Source organism: Prunus avium, chromosome 6 (assembly GCF_965620075.1).
Source record: "Prunus avium chromosome 6, drPruAviu1.hap1.1, whole genome shotgun sequence".
Lineage (NCBI taxonomy): Eukaryota > Viridiplantae > Streptophyta > Magnoliopsida > Rosales > Rosaceae > Prunus > Prunus avium.
In genome coordinates, this window is record NC_142289.1 from 15489194 (window position 1) to 15505852 (window position 16659).

Genomic DNA, 16659 nt, shown 5'->3' on the forward strand with positions numbered 1-16659 from the left:
CTCTGAAATATGAACAAAATGATAGTTAATAAGTTCTCTTTGCAATACAAAAGGAAGAAAGAAAAAAAATTGTTAGTTAACATAAGAAAGATATTTAAGAATTATCCTAATGCATATTCATATTGTAAACTAATTAAAAAGATAAAAGGATCGAGTAGCTCATGGACGCTTGAGGTGAATCTTATACGTTTTCTTTCCGTGCTTCTAAGACTACTATTTTTAGGGGAATTACATGTGATGTATTTTTTTTTGGCTAAATTTTTGTAAAAATGATCTTTGACTAATGACATAAAAAATAAACGAATCAAATTATGAGATAATATCATGAGGAGCTTAAACGATTGGGTAGCCTCATATTTTTTTACTAACGAGTTAGCGTTTGAGGTTTCGCTACATATTTTTCAAAGTAGAGTTTATAATTTTCTACAAGAATAACAAGACAAAAATATTCGCCTATGTCTTCCCAATTGCCCACGTTCATCCATTCTCATTTGTTTAGGTCAGAAAGAAAACCCATTCATTCTTAATTGCACATCCTACTCTCCCGTGACAATTCATTCTTAATTGCTCATTAAAAAAAAACAATTAAATTTAGCAAAAGGAAGACACACATGAACATCTTCATAAAAAAGACACACATAAACATGAGCACGTGAGGCCTGCTAACTTGTACGTTAATCTTACTTATCTCTCACTAATCGTGCATTTTTCAGTCACAATCTTCCAAAACAAAAACATGAATTTGGTTCGTGGTTTGTAATAATTTAATTAAGAAAATGCGTTAAAAGGAGGGCCCACCTCGTAAATCTGCTAAGGGCACGGCCCAGTTGAAGTTGAAGGCCTGGCAATGGGTCGTGTCGTGTCGGGGTCGTGTCGTGTCGAGATTTTAAACGGGCCAAAAATGATCAACCCGAACACGACCCATTTAATAAACGGGTCAGACATCCTCAACCCGAACACGACCCGTTTATAAACGGGTTGACACGACCCAACCCATATAACCCGTCACCTGTTCATTTTTTAATAACTAAATTAATAGCTTTAACAGTTTAATGAAACTTCCCCCAAATACAACCAAAGTAAATAATTAAATACAAATACATATTCATCAGTTCAAGTTCAACTCCAAATTGAACAAAAAAGTTCAAATCAAGTTACAAAAGTGAATAAATTACAACACAATGACTGTATTAGAGCCCTCCACGGAACTTGTAGCATTTATTTCCATCTTGGTAATATCCTCAGTCAATTCTTCCAAGTTGGGTGCTAAAGTACAATTTTCTACAAATCAAATCATAAGGATTAAGCTGATGTTGAAAAGAAATAGATACAAGAAATAAGAATTAAAGTTTGAGAAAATATACCTTCGCCAAATATCCAGTCACGTGTACAAATTAGTGCCTCAACATTTTCAGGCTTAAGAGCACTACGATACTGATCAAGCACTCTACCACCAACACTAAATGCTGACTCAGATGCAACTGTGGATATTGGAATAGATAGTAAATCACGTGCCAAAATTGATAGTTCAGGATATCGAAATTGATTCGCTTTCCAGAAATCAAGAACATTCAACTTTGTCTTCTGATCGGTGCATATTTACATATCATTTTGTACCCTTCTAGCTTATGATTTGGTTATGTTTTTGAGTTAAACTTGTGCTTTTAATCCTTTTTGTGTTTATCTTTCAGTTCATTGAGCTTTAGGTAATAATGAGGGCTTTGGATAGTAAATGATGCAATCCATGCATGTTAGGGCCTAATTTGGATGAATGGATGAAGAGCTTAAAGACAAACTCAATTTTGGCTACAGTCCCCTGCCAGCTCAGTTTCGTAGGTCATATTGCAAGCTTTATTTCAGCAACCTACATAGCTCGGATGAGGCCACATTCTTCATGAAAGTTGTTCCAATGGGTGTGTAATATAACATATCCAAAATTCAGCCCCATTGGATAAATATGGAGTCTGTTACCTAGCAAACACAGAGCCATGCTCAGGATGGATTTTATCAGCGCGCAAAATGAGTTAGCAATTTGTTTTGGCCTTAACTTCCTCCTCCGACCTTGGATTGGCCCAAATGATATATGGCTGGAAAGAAGACATTCTGAACTTCAAGTTTGAGTGCTTAAAGTCTTAATTTGCTTAAGGGAAGCCCAATTCGTAAGCCCTTGAAGTTGCTGGTCATGCTGACCTCAGGATGAGCTATTATTTCTGGTTGGAAGCTTGGTCATGGTGACATGAAGATGAGCTAGGGCTGCTGGTGGGATTTATTAGTGAAGTGCATCAACCATTTCAGATTTTATAATGGAAGTGTTGTATGCATTAGTGAAGTGCATCAACCATTTCAGATTTTATAAAACAAGTGTTGTATGCATTAGCCATACTTAATTCAGATTTTCAGCTTCCTTAGGCCTATATATAGTGAGGTTTCCCAAGCTTGTAAACACACCCCAAGGGGGGGAGCTCTCAAACACTTCTCTAGAGCTCCCTTCCCTTCTCTCCCTCAAATTCTCTTAGTTTTGCTTTCTAGTTCTCAATTCTAGCTTTCTTTAATGTTTTCTTAGTTGTAATTTATTTTTCTTGTAATGTACATTCTTTTCTTTAGTTTCAAGTTTGATTAGTTTCCAAGTTTCAATTATGGTTTTTGTTCTTATTCATTATGCTTATAAGTTAATATGCTAGTTTGAATGATTGATCACCATTTAGGCTTGCATGTTAGCTATCTTGGTTTGAATTAAGAGTAGACACCATGCTTTAATTCGAATTGAACTATGAATAGGAAGAGTATGTATGGACATTCGACAACAGGGATTAGATACATGCTTGGTTGTTTAAATTGTTCTTCTATGCTTAATGGGTTCCTAATGCTTAATTTTAGGTTAGACAACAAATGATCAAATTAGGGAATTAGGAACACAAGGTTATGACCAAACACCATGGCTTAATCATACTTTAGCTAGAATCAATCCATTAATCTAATTGAACTTGGGAACTTATCTGCTTGAGTTAGTTATTTCTTTCTTCCTTGTTTTATTTATTTCCTTTCTTTTTCATTTCTGTTTTGTGTAGGAAAAATGAATTGGATCATTCAATCACCAATCCTCGTGGGATCGACCTCGCACTTACATATGCTATACTACCAAACGGCTCGTGCACTTGCGAGTATCACAAGTTGAGGATGCAACTGAATCCATTTTGGTGCAGCTGTATCTACACAACAAGTTTTTGGCGCCGTTGCCGGGGATTGGCAACATAGTTTGGTTCTATTTCTTTTCCCTACTTGTTTTATTTTTATTTTTCATTTTCATGTTTTTCTAGACAATTTCAAGTTTTAAAGTTAATGACGTTAATAGACCAGTTGTGTTTGTAGTCCAACAGAAAAGGACAATTGCCCAACAAGCAAGAGAACTGGGTTTAAGTCTCAGCTTACACAACCCATTGGTGCTTGTTGCTTTGAAGCATGAAATTGGACGTGTGTTGATTTTCCTTTTCATTTTAGTTTTTATTTCCTAATCCTTTTAATTCCATTTCAAGTTTGTGTGTTTGTTTTAGCAATTTATTATAGCTCAATAATAAATGGAGAGAGATGGCAACCTCAATCATAAGAATGGGAAGTGTGGAGCAATGGGAGAAGTCGCGACCTCCAAGTGCATCACATTCGACCTAATCGCTTCAAGGGGGAGCATTTCAATCCTTTCTCTTCTTTGAATTCTGTTTATTTTCGTAGTTGTTTTTGCCTTTTGGTCCGCGTTGAGTTCTTTGTTTTTCTATTCTGAATCCAACCATATAAAGAACGTGAAATTTGGACTTACGGTTGGAAAGTTATAGCCTAAAAACTGAACACAGGTCGAAGCTGAAAAACAGATAAACGAATCTGTCCAAATGGTGATAAACGGGTGATAGAAAGTGCTGTTTGTGTTTTTCTTTATTTTCTTGTGTTGTTTCATTTCTTTTATCTTCCTTACTTCATTTTTAGTTTCCAATTTGTATTGTGTTTGTGTGTTGTGTAAAATTAGTGTTCTTTACGTACTCAAATTAGAACTTATAGGAAACCGACAAGTTCTTCGTGGGATCGACCCCGTACTTACATAATCTATACTTCATTAGATTCGTGCACTTGCGGGTATTTTTAATTGGTTGTTTGCACATTAATTTGTGTCCTTTTAGGAATGCAACCTTCCCGGATCCCCTGGCTGTGTTTTCTGAGGCCCTTAACTGGTCATCCGTGAGTTGCTTGTATATTTGTGTGTTTTAAAAACAATAATAATAAATATAAAAAAAAAATTTTGAAATTTGAAATTTGGGTTTTTATTTTTCCTTGTAAATTGCAATTTGGAACTTCTTTGTTGTTTTTTTTCTTTGTGTGGTCAGTTAGTTGTAAATAATAATAACAAAAAAAAAAACAAAAATTTAAAAAAATTCAATTTGGAACTTCTTGGTTTTCTTTTATTTTTTTTTGTTTTATTAGGTTAGTTTATTTATTTACGTGGTGTGGTTAGTTAGTTTATTTCTGAGTGTTAAAAACACATTTTTATTCAAACATTGCATTCAAAAAGATAAAAAGTTTAAAACAAAAAAACAAAAAAACATTCAAGTAAATTAAAAATAAAAACAACTTCTTCATCTTCATCTTCATCTTCATGGCATGCCTCTGTTTTCTCTTACTTGCAGAATCTGCAGCAGCTCCACATGGTCCTCATTTTTCCTCTGCAGTGCTTCCAAGTGCTGATTGGCACAGTAGAGCCGCTTCTGCAAGTCCGCCACCATAGCCTTCAAGGAAGCTATTTCCTCGCTCATCGCGGCACACTCCCTTGTCCTCGCTAGTAGGCGCATGCCCAAATTGGTAGCGGAGACCGCGTGGAGCACAGTTAAATTGTGGGACTCCTCTACCGCTGCCTTATCAGACCTCTGTGCCACATGCAGATGATCTGTCGGAGTGAGCTTGCTGCTAATCATGCCTCCTTGCAGCACTGCTCTGTTCGACAGTGCCTCAGAAAAGTTCGGTATTGCCTCAGCAAAGTTTGAGGTCGTGCCGTGATGATATGAAGAGTTTGGAAAGACAGTGTTTGGAGGAGCCTTTGTCTGGGCATTCGGTGGTGCAAGTGAGAGCTCAAGGTTGAGATCATCAAGGTGAGTGCATGAGGATGCCATTTGTTTTGCTTCTGAATTTTTTGATGTTTTTCCTTGAGTTTGCAGGAAGAAATGCTGGGTATCATCCGCTTGCAGAGGTGTGGTTTAAATAGACATACGCTGATGAGAAAGAGCCAACACCATTTCGGATTTCCCGGGCATGCTCGACCTAATCGCTTCAAGGGGGAGCACCTTTAATTTTACTTTACTTTTCTTTTTTCCGTGTTTTCTGGTGTTTAATGTTTTTGCCCGTTACTTTCATTTTCTAGAGCTTTGTGTTTTTGCTTTTCCCTTTCGGCTATCATCTTTGTCTTATTTTAGTTAGGGAAATGTGTTTTCTTTTCCGTTTGTCGTCTTTGTTTTATTTTAGTTGGGAAGTGTGTTTTCTTTTTCTTTTTCTTTTTCTTTCTGCAACCTTACTCTTTTATTTCCGAAACAAAATAACGAAAATACAAAAACAACAAAATAAAATAAAAACATCAATAATGCAGTAGAAGTCATTTCTTCACAGTGCTCGGTGTCTCGACCATTGGAGCTTTGAGTTTGGCCCTCTGGCTGTCCTCTTCCGGGGCTTCACGCACAGCTTCTTGGGGCTCATCACTTGAGCTCCCAAAGATCGCAATCTTAGCTTGAGCGTAACTACTCTCGCGATCTGCTTGTTTGCGTTTACCCGGTCGGTCTAGGTCCTCCAGCTGTTTTCGCATGTCGCGAGAGTACAACTCTACCATTTTTGATAGGTTTTTATTCTCGTCCCGCAATACTTCTAGCTGGTGTCGATTCACCTCCACTATCCTTGACCTCTCCCTTTTCAAGCTTTTTATAGCAGTCTGACACTCCTCAACCATACTTCGCTCTGCCGCCAACTGACCTTTCAGCACCTCTACCTCATGGGACTTCGCAAGTAGGCGATGACCCAAACTTGCGACTGTTGCTGTACTCTGCACGCTCAGTGCCAGGGCATCGCTCACGACCCGGTTGTCATCCCTTGTCCCCAGAACACGTATATCTTTAGGAGTCACTAAATTTCTAGCCACTCCAATGGCAACATCGTTGTCTAGGAGTATTGAGTCAGTTACTGTCACAGGCCCCCGTGCGGAAGCAAAGTAGGGCATCCATACTGGTGCCGCTGCTTGGCCTCGTGTCTGAGTCGGTGGAGCTAGGTTGAGATCCAACGAAAATGGGTAGTTAGAGGCCATTTGATTTCTCACTCTCTTTTCTTCTTTCTTTCTTTTCTCTTTTGTGTGTTTCTGAGTTTGTGTTTTTTTTTTTTACCCTTTCTTTTTACCTTTTATAGACTTAGTTTTTGCTAACCCTAGCCATTGCGGTTCTGAGTTCTGTGCGGCCCTTACGGCTTATCTCTATATGTCGCCGCACCCGTTTCCCAACCCCCCTTAATTGCATTTTCACCTTTCACCACCTTCTAGTGAAAAAGTCGTCCCGCTTCACCCAAGAAGCTAATAATTCTGGCTTGGGGGATGTGACAGCTGCTTCTGCGCAGCGACACGTCCCTCACCCCTTTCACCCGTGACTTCCCAGGAACCAAGGCATCAGGGACCACACACTTTCTTTTCAGAAATCCCGCCTTTGCGCTCCCAATTCAAGTTTCATTTTATTTAAAAAATAATAATAATAATAATAATAACAAACGTGTGGGCTTCAGATTTCATTGTGGGTTAGGTTTTCACCGTTGTTAGGTTTCAAGGTGGGTTAACTTTCTTTTGGGTTGGGCTTTCAATTGTTTGGGTTTTGGTTTGCGTAAGACTGTCTGTTTAGGGCTTTCTGTTTCGAGTGTTTTACTGTTTCATTTTTTTTCTTTTTTGTTTATTTGTTTGTTTGTTTGTTTTGTAATTTTTATTTTTGTAATTATTTTATTTTATTTGTGTTTTTTTTTATTTATTATTTTTTTATATTTACTTTAGTACCTTTCATTTCTTGTTATGACATTGCTTGTTCCTAATTTTTAAACATTGAGGACAATGTTCATTTCTAGGTTTGGGGGTATTGGAGTTTAGCATGTAAAATTGGTTTTTCCTTAATTTAATTTAAATTTTTTTTTATTTGCTTGTTTTTATTTTTATTTTATTTTGTTAAGTCTTGCTTTAATTTTGATTTTGATTTTGATTTTGATTTTATTCACTTTCCGAACACATTTGATGAGATTGTGATAAATGTTTGCATGACTTAAATGAAAATTGAATTTTATTTATTATTTATTTTTTTTCCTTGTAAATTTTTATTGTAAAAAAAAAAAATTAATTAATTGATTAATTTGGCATCGTTCTAGCATGATATGTTCGAAACCTTCTTTGCACTTGCCATTTGTTTCATAATTTTCCAATTAAAGGATTTGCATGACCCAAAGAATTGTATCAAGCATAAATTAGACTTATATAACCATATAATGTGAGCTTTTGAGCCTTGTGCTTCATTTCATGAGTGTTATACACATACTCTTATTTTCTTGTCATCAAAGTTGTTGTTTGATCTCATTATTCATTGATTTGGTTGATCACTTAAAAGTCATTCATTTTTATGCAATTTGACTTCATGACATTTAAAGAAATGATATTAAGGCCTTCTTTGGATCGTTTGTGCCTTTCAAGCTAACCTTATGCATGCTTAAGCATGATTTTCCATTGTTAACCATTTTGAGCCTACATGTAAACCTTTTCTTTCATTTAACCAATTTTATTTCCTCGCCTTAGCCCGAAAAACAAATATTTACCTTTCTAAGGAACTCATAGGGAATGGGTGTTACATTTCGAAAGAAAAAATATATATATTTATATATCACACAATTGGTGAAAGAAAAGAGAAAAGTTGTGATTAAGTGGTGGTTGAATGAAATTTCATTTTTGGGTTTCATTTTTGGGCCTTCAAAATAAATTGGTGGTTGTTCAGGAAAGGAGTGAATCAATGTAAATGAAGGTATAAGGAGTTTTGATCATGTAAAAGAAAAATAAATTCTCATTGTGATGATTCGAAGTCTTGTAAACAATTGTTTTATGCTCTTATATTTTGAGTTCCTTGGACTTTGTTTTATCCATACCTTTCATTTCTTACTCACCTTACACCCTTGGCCCCATTACAACCTATGTTAAAGACCTCAATTGATCTTAAATGTCATGTGGTTGAATTGCATTCATTTTTCTACTTTTAAGTGTTTGACATCCTTCTTGAGATCATATTAATGCAAGTTCTTCATCTTTCTATTTCGAGTTAAGTCTTTATGGTTTAACTCTAATCTCATGTTTATAACTGAGTGTTGCATTATAGCCCTCTTCCGAGTGATTCATTTGTGAGAGGACAACTTTGGTGAGATTTGAAGTTGAACTTGTGCTTTGTATGATTTTTGAAATTGTGTGAAAACTAAGATTGGGGAATTTGTTGCATTTGGCTATCACACTACCACACTTTGAGCATATTATGTTTTGAACTTTGCCGCTTTGTGAATAATGTTTAAAATTGAGCTTTTATTGTCAAAACTTTTGAGTCATGTGCATGAGTCATTTCTCTTCAGAAAATGTTCGGAAAGATTGTTTTGAGTTCTTTTTATTTTTGTAATTTTTTTTGTTTTGTTTTGTTTTGTTTTTGTTAATGTAATTATTTTTTTGTTTTTGTTTTTTATTTTGCTTAAGGACTAACAATCTTTTAAGTTTTCTAATTACCTTGTTTTACAGAGTCAGTAAAACGTTTGTGGGTATCGTATCTGTTAAACCCTCAGGAGACACAACTCCTCCTACTAGGGATGCCTAGAGGTTTAAAGGCTTGTTGCATATGCTCAATGCAATCGAGTTACCTACGAAAGTGGTCTAGTTAACTTCTTGTTTGTTTTTATCTTTGTTTTCCTTTTGTTTTGCTCGAGGACTAGCAAAATCTAGGTTTGGGGGTATTTGATCGGTGCATATTTACATATCATTTTGTACCCTTCTAGCTTATGATTTGGTTATGTTTTTGAGTTAAACTTGTGCTTTTAATCCTTTTTGTGTTTATCTTTCAGTTCATTGAGCTTTAGGTAATAATGAGGGCTTTGGATAGTAAATGATGCAATCCATGCATGTTAGGGCCTAATTTGGATGAATGGATGAAGAGCTTAAAGACAAACTCAATTTTGGCTACAGTCCCCTGCCAGCTCAGTTTCGTAGGTCATATTGCAAGCTTTATTTCAGCAACCTACATAGCTCGGATGAGGCCACATTCTTCATGAAAGTTGTTCCAATGGGTGTGTAATATAACATATCCAAAATTCAGCCCCATTGGATAAATATGGAGTCTGTTACCTAGCAAACACAGAGCCATGCTCAGGATGGATTTTATCAGCGCGCAAAATGAGTTAGCAATTTGTTTTGGCCTTAACTTCCTCCTCCGACCTTGGATTGGCCCAAATGATATATGGCTGGAAAGAAGACATTCTGAACTTCAAGTTTGAGTGCTTAAAGTCTTAATTTGCTTAAGGGAAGCCCAATTCGTAAGCCCTTGAAGTTGCTGGTCATGCTGACCTCAGGATGAGCTATTATTTCTGGTTGGAAGCTTGGTCATGGTGACATGAAGATGAGCTAGGGCTGCTGGTGGGATTTATTAGTGAAGTGCATCAACCATTTCAGATTTTATAATGGAAGTGTTGTATGCATTAGTGAAGTGCATCAACCATTTCAGATTTTATAAAACAAGTGTTGTATGCATTAGCCATACTTAATTCAGATTTTCAGCTTCCTTAGGCCTATATATAGTGAGGTTTCCCAAGCTTGTAAACACACCCCAAGGGGGGGAGCTCTCAAACACTTCTCTAGAGCTCCCTTCCCTTCTCTCCCTCAAATTCTCTTAGTTTTGCTTTCTAGTTCTCAATTCTAGCTTTCTTTAATGTTTTCTTAGTTGTAATTTATTTTTCTTGTAATGTACATTCTTTTCTTTAGTTTCAAGTTTGATTAGTTTCCAAGTTTCAATTATGGTTTTTGTTCTTATTCATTATGCTTATAAGTTAATATGCTAGTTTGAATGATTGATCACCATTTAGGCTTGCATGTTAGCTATCTTGGTTTGAATTAAGAGTAGACACCATGCTTTAATTCGAATTGAACTATGAATAGGAAGAGTATGTATGGACATTCGACAACAGGGATTAGATACATGCTTGGTTGTTTAAATTGTTCTTCTATGCTTAATGGGTTCCTAATGCTTAATTTTAGGTTAGACAACAAATGATCAAATTAGGGAATTAGGAACACAAGGTTATGACCAAACACCATGGCTTAATCATACTTTAGCTAGAATCAATCCATTAATCTAATTGAACTTGGGAACTTATCTGCTTGAGTTAGTTATTTCTTTCTTCCTTGTTTTATTTATTTCCTTTCTTTTTCATTTCTGTTTTGTGTAGGAAAAATGAATTGGATCATTCAATCACCAATCCTCGTGGGATCGACCTCGCACTTACATATGCTATACTACCAAACGGCTCGTGCACTTGCGAGTATCACAAGTTGAGGATGCAACTGAATCCATTTTGGTGCAGCTGTATCTACACAACATCTTCTTGTCAACTTTGGGCTCATCCAAATACAATTGTAACTGAGTCTTTTGGGCAGAAGTGGTAAACTCCTCACTTTCAAAGTTATCAAATTCCTAAAAATAGAACATTAATATGAGCACAAACAGTCAAATGTACATTAAACTTTTATGCATTCCTATAAAAATAAATAGTTATTTACCTTCATAACATCCAAGCATTCTTTAGAAACCATGTCATCAACATGAGAACGAGCACCACTTGAGACACTTGAAGTACCAGAAACAGATTCAGAAGTAGAATGTATCCGAACGTATAAATCAAAGAGAGAAAACAACATATCACGAACTTTAGTCATTTCTTCGGAGTTGTAACCATACAACCTTTTATAACAAAATTCCACAAACTGAATTTTGTACCTAGGATCCAATATTACAGCAATGGCAAGGATCAAACTATACTCTTTCCAATACTTATCGAACTTTTCCATCATTTGAGTTGCCATAGATTTCATGAAACTATCTGAATCAACCTTTGCCTTTCTCAAAGTATCCTCCACCACAAAAACTTGAGGAAAATACAGATTTGCTGTAGGGTATTTAGTTCCAGAAAACAAACAAGTCACATCATAAAACACCTTAAGAAACTTGCTAAGTTTCTCCAATTTTCCCCACTCATCTTGAGAAAGAGAATGTTTGTAATTAGAATCACTCAACTGTAAATGCAGAAATGCACGTTGATAAAAAAGGGCACTGTCAATCATAAGAAATGTGGAGTTCCATCTAGTGGGTACATCTTGACGCAATCCCCTCTTACATTCTAAAGAAACTTGTGCAGCACAATCTAGGAATTTCTGTTTTCTCGCTTGTGAACCTCTAACATACTTAATGCTTTCCCTAATTTTTCCCACAGAATCATCAATGTGTTTCAACCCATCTTGCACTATTAAGTTAAGAATGTGGGCACAACATCGCACATGAAAAAACTTTCCTTTCAATAATAGTAGATCATTTAAATTAAGTTGCCCCTTCAACAACTCAACAAAAGTATCATTTGAAGATGCATTGTCTAAAGTCATTGAAAAAAGTTTCTTTTCCACCCCCCAATTAGTCAACAACCTATAGATTTTCTCACACAATGCAACACCAGTATGAGGAGGAGGCATAAAACTAAAATTCAATATTCTTTTTTGCAATTTCCAATTAGCATCAATAAAATGGACAGTGAGACAAAGATAACCATCTGTGGTTATAGAAGTCCACAAATCAGATGTCAAACACACTCTTCCAGGAACTGAAATCAAAATTTCCTTAAGCTTAGCTTTTTCTCTATTATAAAGACTCAACACATCAGCCTTTGCAGTATTACGAGATACCAGTTTAATATCAGCACAAACATAATTAAACAGTTTCCTAATTCCCGCATACTCAACAAACTGAAAGGGTAGGTCATGCATGATAATTGCCATCACTAATAATTCACGAAACTTGAAAGGATCGAACTTGGAAGACCTTGTTATGATAGCCCCATCAGATTTAGATAATAATAACTGGCCTAAATCACGGGTATCAGATTTCACACAAGACTCAATATGACGCTTCAAATTTCCAGTACCATATCTACTATCACACAAATATTTTTGACCACATTTCATACACTTTGCTCTCTGCTCATTATTTTCATCTACAGGCAGAATTTCAAATTGAGTCCATACCGCTGATGTAAGTTTTCTACGCCGCTTACCAGTCTGAGTTGCATTATTGTTGTTTGATGGATCTGAATCAACCACATCGATTCTAACTTCTACAACTCCACCTTCAGCACTTTCGGATACACCTTCAAAAGGATCCATTCCACCTACATGAAACATAATAATTTTATATAAAATAAATAAATCAAGCAACAAAACAGCAACTTGCGACATTAATGGATGCCCAACAACAGCAAAAAAGTCCAATACCATAAATAAATTAGAAACAACACAACAACAACAACAAAACTATTAATAAAGGATCCATTCCACCTACATGAAACATAATAATTTTATATAAAATAAATAAATCAAACAACAAAACAGCAACTTGCGACATTAATGGATGCCCAACAACAACAAAAAAGTTCAATACCATAAATAAATTAGAAACAGCACAACAACAAAACAAAACTATTAATCTTGATGTTATTGTCTGCCAACAACAAAACAACATTACCAAAACAACAACAAAACAAAAAGTAGTTCAGAAAACCACCAATGATTCACAACCAAAACAATCAGAAACCAATAGAATAAACTAAAATTGGCAAATGAAATCCGTCAAATGCAAACTAAGGCACAGGAAAAAGAACCAACCTTTGAGAGAGAGAGTCAAGCGGTAGACGGAGTAAGACCAAAGAAGAGGGAGTAAAGATGAGGCTTGGATCGGACTTGGAGAGGAGAGAATTGGTTTGGTGAGCAGATTGAGGGCTAGGCGGCTGTGTGAGTAAGTAAGTATCTGAGTGTATGAGTGAGAGGCTAGGGTTATGAAGTTAAATTATGAGTGAATGTTTATATTATATATATATATATATATGCGTGTTTTTTTAAGGGTTTGTAAACGGGTTAATGGGTCTGAAGCGGGTTGACACGACCCGTGACACGACCCGTTTATTAAACGGGTTAAACATGTATTATAGCGGGTTAGCGGGTTAACCCGAAATTCACCCGTTTATTAAATGGGTCAGAACGGGTTGACCCGAAATTGACCTGTTTTTTTATCGTGCGGGTTGAACCCGCTAATTTCTCGTGCGGGTTTCGAGTCGTGTAACGGGTTGAGTCGGAAATTGCCACCCCTATGTATTGATTGCATGCCCCGCGGGTCACCGGAGACCCGCACGTTCAAACCCTGATTTCGAGGTCTTGCCCACTCTTAAATCTCGTTTGCTTCGAATAAAGAATTTAAAGGAAATCATTTATGAGGGATAGAAAATGAAAGAATCATTTGTGAATTATAATATTTAGTAATGTTGGGAAAGTAATCAAGAAATATCATTTTATTTCTTTATCGATATTTGATTTGTGTAGAAATGTAAAACGAACTTTGTTTAATTTTTCAATTATACCCATGTGTAGGGGTCTTTTTCTTCCGACGGCAGGTGGGCTTAGCTGATGAAATTGTCCCCTCTGTCTGAGTTCGAAAATTAAGCCTCAAAATGCTTCGAAAGGGCAGCAGGGCCTTAGGAAGTATTTTGGTTACCTTCACCAACTAAAACAACAGCAACTTACAGATAATTTCTTCATGCTTACAGATAAAATCTTGGGCTTGGCATGAGAGGCATGTGGCATGGAAGCAAAATCAACATGAGTTTAGCACTGAGGGAAAATTAAGTGTTTCTAGGGGAAAGATGGGGTATTAAGGTAGGAGAGGAAAGGGTTTTGCAGAGAGGTTTGGTTGAGATTGAAGGAAAGAGAGAAATGGGTGACTTGAGTATCACTTCCGGCAGCTCGTCGGTGACTCTGAGCAGCCTGCCAAAAGAGGAAAAAATGAGGGGAATAAGGGTGATAGACCAGCAAAGCACGAAAATTACTGAGCTTGCAGGTAGGAGAGGAAGCTTGCTCTCCCAAGTGTGTTGTGTTGGGTAGAGAAGGGTCCTATTTATAGCTGCTGGGATTTGCTCTTCTCCAAGAAACCCTAATGGTTTCCTCCCAATCTAGCTAAGCTTTCCTCCTTCTTTCTTCTCCTCCCTCTTGAATTACCTTATGGTGGCAACAATTAGCTCTGCCCAATCCCACAAAATCAGAGACTTTTGGGGGCTCAAGGCTCCCTCCCTTGGCTACTTCAGAGGAGAGCCTCTATTTTCACCCATCTTCTTTCTCTTCTTTCTTCCTTTTTCCATGGCCAAATTTGATGAAGGAAAGAAACTGGGTTTGTATGCTAGTTCAAGGGATGGCATCCCTCCTTGCGTGCTAATATCCCTTGGTTCCTTGAAGGATTTTTGCTTGGAACTTGCTCCCCCATGTGCTGGAACCTCCAGCAGCTTTATTCAATAAACCTTCAGACCTCCCCCTTCGTGGCTTTTGTTCTCCCAGCCAGCTGGGGTAATTGTATGGGCCAAGATGGCTCATTAAGTAAGTGGGCTTTTTGGTTGAGTCAATAGGCTACTTCTTGATTGGGCTATTTTTGATTGGGCTATTTTCATTAAACGTTTGGGCTTTTGGTAAGGTTCATAGGCTATTTTGACTGGGCTATTTCTTCCTCTTGTGCTCACCCACATGTTTGGGCCTAAGAAATGGGCTTGAGTCCCGAGGCTCCCAAGCGACTCGGGGCTTCCATTTCTCGGCCCATCAATGGGCCTCATGTTGATTTATTATCATCCATACCACAACCCACTCAGGCAAGCCCCGGGCATTTGAGTGGCTTGGGCCCACTTAAGCTTGTAGCGCGACGTGTTGCTTATTTGCTTGGCGTGGCATGTGTGCAAGCGCGTATGACGAACTTTCGCGTGCCCTAATCGGGCTTCTCCTCGGTAAGGTATTGCATTGGGCCGAGAATTTATTTGGGCCGAACCGTGCATTTTTTGGGCCTCAATACCATGTTAGAAATATGAACTAAATAAAATAAAAGAAGAATGCATTTAATGTTATATTGTAATTCTAAATGGTTAATGAGAATAGAATGGTCATGAAAAATAGTCGTGAAAAATGTACATTTAATGATGGGACTAGTTTCCGATGGAAAGGGAAAATGAAACCCAGTCCCCCATGTTTTTCCATGAGTGAGGCAAACATTTTCCATGCCTAGACTTGCCAGATTTCCCATTCCCAAGCGTCATTTCCCATGAACCAAACACACTCTTAGTTTTAATGTAAACTCCTTCCTCTACACGCTCCATGTTGTAATTTTTGCTTATACCAAGTCTTCAGAATGTTTACTTTGGCTATATATATATATATAGGGAGCTTCAGTTGAGGGATCCTTCAAATAATCTTATTTGAGGGATACACTTGTAGGGCCCACTCCGTATTGTATTTCACTAATCCAAACGTCTATTTTGTAGATAGTCATTCAAAGATCATCTCTACAAAAAAAAATTCACTTGAATCCGATATCATTTGACCACTCAATTGAATTATTGAAATTTTAGCATTTTCTTGAAGCACCGTGTTTATTGATTTTGTAGGACACAATTGGATATCGAAAAGGTTTCCGATTTGTCTAATTTTTTGCAAGGATGATCTATGAATGTATACTTAAAAAAAGACTGTTTGGATTGTTGAAAAAAATTCATAAAGGACCCTAAATGTTTATTTGAGGGATCCCTCAATAGAAGGGAACTGTATATATATAGAGCTTTCATTGAAGGACACCTTTGTAGGGCCCACTCCGCATTGTATTTCACTAATCTAAATCGGCTATGTTTTAGATAATTATTCAAAGATCATCTCTAAAATCACTTGAATCCGATATTGTTTGACCACTCAATTGTGTTATTAAAATTTTAGTACTTTCTTAACATATCATATTCATTGATTTTGTAGGATAAAATTGGATGTCGAAATGGTTACCGATTTGTCTAATTTTTTGTAAGGATAATCTATGAATGTAGACTTTAAAAAATAGATGGTTTGGATCGTTGGAAAAAAATTCATAAGGTATGCTAAAGGGCGTCCCTCAAATAAATTATTTGAGGGATCCCTCAATGGAAGGGAACTGTATATATATATATACAGTTTTTCTCTGATTCTGACCTGTGCAAACGCCATTGTAAATAGGTAGGAAAGCAAAGAGGGGTAGTAGAAAATACATGGCGTTTGCACAATAATAACATCGAAACGTCTGCATAGGAGAAAATCTGTATATATATACAGTCCCCTTCTATTGAGGGATCCCTCAAATATTATTTGAGGGACATCCTTTAGGGTACCCTATGAATTTGTTTTCAACGATCCAAACCATCTATTTTTTAGGTCTTCATTCATAGATCATTCTTACAAAAAATTAGACAAATCGGAAACCATTTCGATATCCAATTGTGTCCTACAAAATC

The 16659-nt window shown here is 36.7% G+C and overlaps 1 protein-coding gene across 1 annotated transcript; it reads right to left on the bottom strand.

The window, feature by feature from the left end:
* Window positions 1-1171: 1171 nt before the first annotated feature.
* On the bottom strand, window positions 1172-11800 carry LOC110767857 (zinc finger BED domain-containing protein RICESLEEPER 2-like). The gene is made up of 5 exons (XM_088254603.1): window positions 10868-11800; window positions 10657-10751; window positions 9912-9915; window positions 1365-1575; window positions 1172-1281 (listed from the first exon to the last, which is right to left on the bottom strand). Exons 1-5 carry the CDS (start codon window positions 11798-11800, stop codon window positions 1172-1174), a joined length of 1353 nt encoding a protein of 450 aa, XP_088110729.1.
* Between the last annotated feature and the right edge of the window lie 4859 nt (window positions 11801-16659).